Source organism: Charadrius vociferus, unplaced genomic scaffold, assembly GCF_000708025.1.
Source record: "Charadrius vociferus isolate BGI_N301 unplaced genomic scaffold, ASM70802v2 scaffold38, whole genome shotgun sequence".
Classification (NCBI taxonomy): domain Eukaryota; kingdom Metazoa; phylum Chordata; class Aves; order Charadriiformes; family Charadriidae; genus Charadrius; species Charadrius vociferus.
The window spans coordinates 3627608-3636908 of NW_009650176.1; the positions used below are offsets into that span (position 1 = coordinate 3627608).

Below are 9301 nucleotides of genomic sequence, written 5' to 3' on the forward strand. Positions count from 1 at the left end.
CTCTGAATGTGCGCTGCTCTTCCACTTTGAAATATGCTTTCTTCTTGGTATTGAGCATTAGCAAATATTTAAATGCACATATGATTTTTATTTTCTCATTTACACCACATTTTACTAATTTTTCAGTTAATTTTTGAATTCTAATTCTCAAATCCATCAAGGATTAGCCTTATTTCTGCTTGATGCTTGCATGTGATTTTTTTTTCCTATACATAGTGACCTGAGAGTGAGCTGAGAGATACTACATGAATGTTTACCCTGTTAACCTTTTGACTCCAAGTTGCTTCACAAAGAGTATTTTTACAACCAAGGTAGATTTATTTTTTTCTTGGAGGATTTTCCCCAGAACCTCTTTTTAACCCTTCCTGTCAAAGCCACCAGGACAGCCACATACATAGTTCCAGGCAGAATCACAGGCAGTGATGGGTCTCACGCCCTTCACAACCATCAGGAGAGGATTATTGTGGAGGAAAAGCTGTATGGTCCTGCACTTGCACAGCTCTCAGCCTCTGCGGTGTTTCCCAGCACTCGAACAGAGGCCAGTGTTTCTTAGTGTCTTGTCAGAAAAATACAGATTAGCTTGTCACCCTGTTTGTAAGACAGGTCACAGGATCCCTGGCTGGGTTTTTCATCCCTCGCATGTTCTGGTGGCTACGCGCAGAGGTAGGGAAATGTTAGTATGTCATTAACAGCTTTTATTTAGGAAAAAGCAGGGGGGGTTATCCCTAAAATAATGAGTTTTGTTCCAGAAATCCTATGTCTGAGGATTCCTGGAATAAAAATTAATAAATTTGAGCAGATTTCACTCGCAGTGCATAGGAAATCATATAAATCCCCGACCCTGTGCTGGCCAGTCATGCTGTCTGATAGCACTCCCATCTTGGGAGAGGTCCACTTTGACCTACTGCAGGAGGAGGGCTTGGTGAGGGTAGCGCAGGTTTCTGGGGGTGTATTCCCAGTGCCCTCAGCTGCTCTTCTGTGCCCGAGAATGTGGGAACACACAAGGAACTGGTTGTCACACAAGGGATCTCCTACTGAGGACCTTATTCCCACACAGCCAAAAACAATGCCTGAATTTGCTGTGCACCATCAAGTGCCTCCTGGTTTTGTCTGAGCGCTCCAGAGAACTCATGGTGATGGCTTTATACGATTTCAGACTGATCCCGTGCCATTCTCCAGTTTAGAGGACATGCCTGGAGGGAAGGGATGGATCCTCCAATCCTGAGCTGTCAGAATGAGGTGTGCAACCTCCAGCAATGAGGGAGTATGCTGAGGTTGCTCTGAGGTGTGCTGGGATCCACACCAGTCCTGGGAAATCGATGACCCCCTTTGTCGGGACCGTCCAGGTCACAGGCAACCTGGTCCCTTAAGTTTCAGGGTTATTTGGACAGCAATAGCATCTAAGTGTTTATTCCTTTTAAGTTAATGAACACCTAAATGAACATAAAAAACCTAATAAATAAAAGGCAAATAGTATTTTCCTAGCAAATTGAGCATGTAGCTTGTGTGTACTGAAGATTTAATAAGCATGATTAAGTGTTAGACAACCGCTGAGTGGAGAAAAGTTAGTCCTCAGGCAGTGGAGGCTTCGCAGCCTCCCCTCCTTTCTCAATTAGTGTTTTGAAAACTGTACCAGTTCAGAAAAGGAACTGCTGCAAAGCTCCCTTTTATTTTCACATCGAGATACAACAGTGATCTTGAGGGACGTGTAGAGTTTTCCTGAGAAACACGGTAATCTGAGGATGGCTTTGCCTCTGGGTGTAGCCCCATAAGCTGCTCGGGGCTCTTTGGCTGCTGAGACATCTCCCGTAAATATCCCTGAGACATTTGGTGTCTTAAACAGCGGGGAAGGAAAACTGGTGGGGAAGGGATCTTTTTTGGGTAGTGGTCGCTGTTTCTGCTCAGGGCCAGCTGCCTGCACTGGGCAGCTCTGGAACAAATTAGTCTCTGTATTTATTTCTCTGCCTTGGTTATTGTATTTTGCCTCTTTGGCGAGATGGCAGAAAGAGGCCAACGCGGTGCCTGCTGTGATATATATTATGTCTTCTAAACTCCCTTGGAAAATGGAAGTGCTAAAAAGTTTGCACATATATTTATCTTATACATATGTTCTGCAAAGATACTGGCAAATATCTTGAACGTTCTGATTACTGTGACTACACAGCGCATCATACCCCTGTCCTCAGTGCTCCGGGGAAACCAGCTGGACCTGGCTGGGCGTAGGCAACACTCTGGTCGTCCTTGTGTTCACAGACCACAGTGTAAAACCGTTTCTTTCCTACACCCGAATGGAGAAGTTCAAGTTATGGCTATCCCCGTCGCCCGTGTCCATCAGAGCGGCAGCTCATGCTCCACAGGGATGTTCCTTCTGCCCCTGTGGATGGTCCTGCCGTACGGAGGGGAGACCCTGCCCCATCTCCCCACTTTTTCTTTCCTGGTGTAAATCTAAATAACGTAGCTCTGCAGGCAGCAGTCCTCTTCTGCCCCCTCTCCCTGATAAATGTGGTTAGATATGGTCTCCTTCATCAAGAACCAGTTCTGATTACATATTTACTGGCTTCCCACCTTGTACGAACACCGTCCCTTCCCATTCAGAACTCATTTTTGCAAGGACTGTGTTAAAATTACCTATTTCTAAGACTCATCGACTGCTAAGATTGGTAATTATTTCCCCGTATCCGGATAAATGCTGATTGGAATTATCACAGATATCTTCATGTTTGTTCAGGAAAGAGTAATACAATTTTCCTCCTCCTAACGCTCAACATAATTATTCACAGCCCTGCAAAACAGGTGTAAATTGAATCAGAAATGATTGTACCAGGCCAGGTTCCCAACACACATCAGCTGAGGATGCGGCCAGTGTGTGCTGGTGGAATTGCCTTCATATGGGGAAAACAGATCGCTTGATACAGCAGCAATCTTCACTGGTTCTTGGTCTGAATAAAGGGTGTACACAGCTGCATGTGACAATTACAAAAGTCATATGCATTTAAAATAAATGAACTCTGCAATGGAGCTGGTTGCCATGGGACTTCTCCATCCTCCCCTTTCTTCAGGGCAGTTCTGGGAACCAATTTGGCTCCAGATGAAGTTGTTAAATGTATTTATGTTGACATATGGAGATCTGGATTTGGCCTTAAGTCATCAAAAATTTAATCAGAATCATTATATCGTGACTACATGGAACGTGACAACTAAAATTTCAGTAAACGCAGATTCCTCCAATATTAACTTTATTTTCTCTCTGCTAGATAACCTCTTCAAACCAAAGGAAAGATTCATTCCAGAGAAGGAGATGCATATGAGATCGAAAAGGTACAAATTCCTTCACTTTAGAGGTCACTGCAAATCACTGCCATCTCATGCATAAGGCAGTGTATTTCCACGTTATCTTCATACGCTGGAGGGTTGGTCTGTCACGCTGCTTGCCACACTTCTGTGCAATGCTCACGTTTTTCTTCCACTGTATCGATTTGATATGTTTGGGGCAGCTCTGCCCTTTCAGTGTCTTTTTTTCTAGGGGATTCAGATGGCACGGGGTACCACGGTGTGACAACTAAGTCTCTGAGAGGTCCCTCATGCTGGACCTTCAAAAATGCAAGCAGTACAGTCACTCTGGAGTTTTTATCATGCTGATTATGGCATGCAGTGTGGGAGTTACAGCAAAATGTTCAAAATGTGGTGCCTGAGCTTTAAATGCATTGCACTTCACACCATCGTTTACAGCAAGGAAAGCTGCAAACGGCTACCATGCAGAATTCACCCCGTTTTTAAGAGTGCTCAAGATGTGTCCCATTTCTCTTTCCCAAAACACAACCTCCTGGCTGAGCGGAAGACAAACTAGGCTGCTCCGAGAACTCAGTATTGAAAAATAGAAGGAGAAAAAATCAGAACTAACAGGCATTGCATGCATGCGAAGACAGGACTGCTGCAAAGGAAGGTCTGACTTTCTTTTCAGACCCTTGGGAATTTTATCATTGATTTTGACAGAAAAAGATCAGACCAGGAGTCACCTTTTTGAGGGCAACCCATGTTGTTTTCAAAATGGACAGATTCTGGATAGGTTCTCCTTGGTAAAAAGAGTTCCTAATGACAGTGAAAAAATGTTAACAGTCTACAGTCTTGTAGTGATGGTTTTCTTATATTTTAGAAAAATACTTGAAAATAATTGTTTGATATTAATTTTGTGAAATAAATATGGGGAAAAAAAATAAATGTACAGGCCAGATTCTGGTTTGAATTATGTTGCTAATAAATTGAAACCAACTCCGCTGAGCTCATTAGAAGTTACTCCAGAATCACACTGCTGCACTAAGAAAACCTGATCTTGTCTCTTTCATTACTTTTTAGTCCGAATTTAGAGGTGTTTTTCAACAAGTCAGATTTTGTATAAAAACATTATTGTTAATAATTTTATAATTCTCATGCCATAAATATAATTCAAGTACTTAGAGATGCCCATTAGTGACAAGTATTGTACTAAAGGCAAACATTTCCTGTAGGAAAACTGAATTATTTGCGAGTCCCAGGGATGACATGTGAAGTTAACATTCTAAATTCATTCCAGGATTTATGACAATTTGCCGGAAGTAAAAAAGAAACAAGAAGAAAAACAGAAACGGATCATCATCCAGAGTAACAGGCTGCGTGTTGAGATCTTTAAAAAGGTAAGGATTTACTGTGATTGCCAAGTACCGTTTCGTAACCCTTCTTTACCCATGAAAGGGGTTTGTAGAGGCAGCACCTGCCTGTGCTAATGATGGGCAAACCCTGAGAGGAAAGGATGTTTTTTAAATCTTGTCCTTGGGGTAGGCACTTCTTTAAGCTTGAATCAACAGCTGAGCCTTGTGGTGGAATAAGCACCCTAGACCTTTGTTTTTTAAAAGTGAGTAATTAGTTAGATGTGGTAGAAAGCTGCATTAGCGCAGTTAATCCAGGCGCAGGTCTGGGGCGTTCCCAGACAATCCCGCTCCATGTTGCACACAAGTACCAGTTTTTCCTTGTTTAAGTGTTCTATTCCTCCATCTAATTACTGCCCAAGATGGAAGAGCTTTCAGTGTTGGTTTTTTTTTCATTTTGAGCAACGTAGCCAGTAGGTTTGAAGTCTGAGAATGCCAATACCATCTCACCTGCAGTATCACTGAAGATTTCTGCAGCTGTATTCACCTCATATATTTTAACAGTATCTTAAGGCTATTTTGCTTTGGGTTTTTTTTCCTAGCAATTACTGGACCAGCTCCTTCAAAGAAACACGGAGTGACAAAGGATTCTCTTACCCATCATCCTAATTGGATCTTGAATGCCTTTGACTGCTATATAAGCCATAAAATTTACTATCTCAATTACTTAGAGGTATTCTTCTTCTCTTTGGTTCTTATATAAAGAAAGATCATTTATATTTCAGTTGAAATTTTAAGGCAACTTTCAAGTAATCAAAACCAGTCTAAAAGGGAACACAGCTGTTTCAGAGCATCACCTTCTCGTCAGTTTACCCAGAGGAAATAATTTTAAGAATTTTTAATGCAAATACTGAATTACAGTGGTATTATTTATCATAATCTTTTAAAAAGTATCCATCTCTGTAGCAATAGAACTGGGTTTATAAGATCTGGAAAACTTATTTCTCTGAAGTATTCTATTAATTGATTTCCTGTGAGTTAAATCCTTGAAGTAAAGAAAAATGAAAATTATTATTTGTTATGTTTAGAAACTAGCTGAAATAGCATTACCACATAATCATAGCAGCAGTTTCACATTAAGACTTAACATACCAAAAGGGACCAATATTTTAGATCTCTGACAAACTCTATTCCTGTTTATATAGTGAATCTACATAGCAAGCTTACCTGTTAAGGAGCAATATTTAAAAAATTTATTATATCACCATTTTTTTTCATGTTTTTCATTGTAATACATATTTTACTCCACTTCTGTGAGCATTAAGTATTTATAGAAATGGCATATTAAGAAGTGGTGCCAAGAAGTATGTCCGCATCAGAACTGCAGAACTAAAACCATCTGTAATGTTTCCTCCAAAAATATTTAAATCTTTATTTGTACATTTTGGAAGTAAAAACAACCAGCTTACAAACCAATGGAGTTTATTTATGGAATAAAATATGAATATAATATTGATCCAACTGCTATGTTTTTATTTGGCGCTGTTAAATATAACACAGTTATTGAAACTGCCGGAGAAGTCATGCCTTTGTATGCCACAAATCCTACGGTAAAAAATATCGCCCATAAAAATCACTGCAAGTGTTAACCTCTGTTGCACGAACACTCAATCGAGTGTGTTTGAATGAGGCAGGAATTTGGCCTTTGATAAATTTGCTTTATTTTTCTAATCTAGCCAGAGATGGAAGGTCAGCATTTTTGGAAGAGGGATGTTTGTGAGCTGGGCTTCGGCCACTGAGATAGCCTCCAGCTGTGTGACCTGTGCTGGACACAAGGAACTGAATTGTATTTTGTGCTCTGACTGTCTCTGTTAGATTACTTTGCCTCTTTGTGTTTCAGCTTCCCAGTTTGTAAAGCGGGATTAATGATGTTAATTTTTGCTCGCAGAGAAGACAGAGATTTATTGAACAAATATATTGCGTTCCAGAATAGGTATTTTTAAAAATGCATCAATAAGTTCAATACATTTCAAGAGGGCATGCAAGGTAAGGTAATGCTGGCTGTGAGGAAGAAACTGCCAGGGTTCTTCCCCCAAAAAAGCCTTTTTAACCAAGCAAGTAGTGCTGTACTGGGAACAGAAGTCAGGGCTGGACCACACATAGCTCCAAGTAGAACTTCTAAAAGGGACTGCAAGAAGGAGCATCCTCCAGGCTTTGCAGTTCAGCTGCGTGGTAGATCTGCTCTCCTGTGGGTTTGTTGATCCCTCTTGCTGCTCTCCAGGAAAAACATGTGGCCTGCCTCAAACAGGAGGGCCTTTCTCTCTGTTGGTGGAGACTTCTGGGTCTCCACCACAGAGTGATAAATTATAGCCATAAACACCCACACACATGGTCTCCTAGACTGAATCTGAAGGATTATCTTTCAAGCTTTCGTCCAGTTACAGCTCACTGCAACAACTAGAGACATTTCCTATAGAAGTCAGTGCCAAAATCCCCTTTTATTTCAGTAGAAACCCAGCATTGGTTCTACCTAGCATTGGTCCTAGCAAAGAACCAACACCTTGGTTCCATAATCTCTAGTTTCTTGTCTTCAGAGAAATGCAGCTTTGGTTGATCAAGTTTGCACCCTTCAGGAGAATTATTTCCTGCACAGATCCATGGAGGAATACTATATACATTTAATCCTGCTTTATTGTTTACATTTAAGCCTGCTTGTAGTCTTACCCTCGAGCCACAGCAAGACGTTTTGGTATGGAGACAAGACATTTGGTATTTGATATCCATGGGGATCTGGATGGACTGCAGAGGAGCACGCTTCCAAGATACTCACAGCCTGGGCCAGGGATGTCCCCTGGTATGGGACTGACACCTAGTGCCACTGGGAGAAGAGAGCCCCAAAACTTTTCCCACTTCTTCTCTGGCAGAGTGAAAGAACCAGAGTCTTCCTCGGTGGGAGTGAAAGATTATTTTATGTGGAAAGAGTATTCTACGTGGAAAGAGTATTTTACATGGAAATCAGACGTTTGTCCTGCAGGATGCCCAGGAACTAAAGGGATATGGCTTAATCTAACTGTCATAATATATCCCTCCTCCACGCCCATACAATTTTGTATGCCTATGTAAATGGATGTAAATATATACGCGTATTTGACATGCTTCTCACTGTCTGGCGGGGAATATCAAACAGAGGAGCTGATCCTCCTTAGAAATCTTGGCACCCATGTCCTTGGGCGGGAATGAACCACGTGAGCAACTGGGACAAACGGCGCAGGGTTGGTGTGACACGGCTCGGCCTGGTTTCTGCCCCGTGGCACCCCCATTGGCATACTGACCAGGGCATGACACTTCTCAACTGACCTGGTCTCCTCTCGTTTCTGCTGGCCATCCTCATAGACAGGGTACCACACCAGCCTGATGCATCCTCACCTCCCCAGGCCCATGAGTAGCTCCACCTTCTCACTGACTTAAAGCCAGTGCACTATCCGCAAAATCTTTTGGGTTTGTAGAAGGGTCATTTCCAAATGTTTTTATTTCATCTGAATGTAATTTTGAAAAATCTGCAGGACAAATATGTGGCATTTTGAGGTGGAAATTCTCTGGTATAAATAATTCTGGGAGTATACCTGGTGACAAAATGCATAATGCAAATCACTGTCTGGGAATGTTTTATATGATATGAAACCTTTGCTTCAGAAAACCAAAAATTATCTCTGTTGCAAAACTAATTTCTCTTTCTGGGACTCAGACAAGAAGGTATCCGGTAATGTATCCAGCAAACAATTCTGACATTCATTTCTGCTCTACAATCCAGTCATTGTAACAGAAAATAGACTGTACAGGAAAATGTTACTTCAGAAAAACATGAGCCTCGCAGGCTTAGCCCTATACAAGCAGGCATCAACTTAAGGAAATTTAGAGTTAGGAAAAAAATTGGCAGAATTTCACTTTGGACTTGCAGGCGTTTCAAAGTAGAGTACATTTGCCGTGGGATAGTACTTGACACAGAAAACTCGCCAGCCTAAATCGGAGATCACCCACGCTTGTCAAACACTGGAATTTTCCTTCTTGTTGGATGTTGTTTGAGTTCAGGTTCTCCGGCTGTTGACCCATGCCCCGTGTCTTCAGGAGGGACACACTTCCCTGCTGGTGCATCTCTACAAGGACTAACATCTCTGGTAACCAGCACTGCCATTTGTTCCCCATCTCCCTCACTGGGTCATCTCTTTTCATGCTGCTGATTTATACGTGCCCGCAGAATAGTATTTGATAAAGAACGTTGGTTGGGGTGAGACGTTGAGATGGTTTGGGGGTGTTGGGGCACAGAGCCTGCGTAGGCTTGCCAACACGCTCACTTGGCGTTCTCCTTGTGAAACAGAAAGCTTCTCGGTAAGGTTGACATTTTGCATTATTCGAAATGGAGCCCACATGGGGAACGGAGCGTTTTAGGTGTGCAAGACGTGGTGTTTGTTTGCTTGCCGGCATCATTAATTTCATCTGACAGAAATACCTCATTAAGGGTTGAAAGTCATTGCAACATAAAATACTGAGGGTTACAGTATTCTGGGGATTTATTTTAAACCCAAATATTTTCCTGTATATGTGCATGCAAGTCATTAGTTACTTCTTCGAGTTTACTCAGCTGGTCAGATAGATGAGGAGACTGTCTGGGTAAGACTTTT

General features: G+C 41.9%; 1 protein-coding gene across 1 annotated transcript in view; it reads left to right on the top strand.

Moving 5' to 3' along the window:
• The window catches only part of LOC104293259 (chromosome unknown open reading frame, human C10orf90), a 69441-nt gene extending 63313 nt beyond the window's left edge, over positions 1–6128 (top strand). The window contains exons 7-9 of the mRNA XM_009892749.1: positions 3255–3318; positions 4571–4670; positions 5225–6128. Coding sequence (XP_009891051.1) covers positions 3255–3318; positions 4571–4670; positions 5225–5263 — 203 coding nt within the window. The 3' untranslated portion in view covers positions 5264–6128. The remainder of the gene's footprint in view (positions 1–3254; positions 3319–4570; positions 4671–5224) is intronic.
• Positions 6129–9301: the final 3173 nt, after the last annotated feature.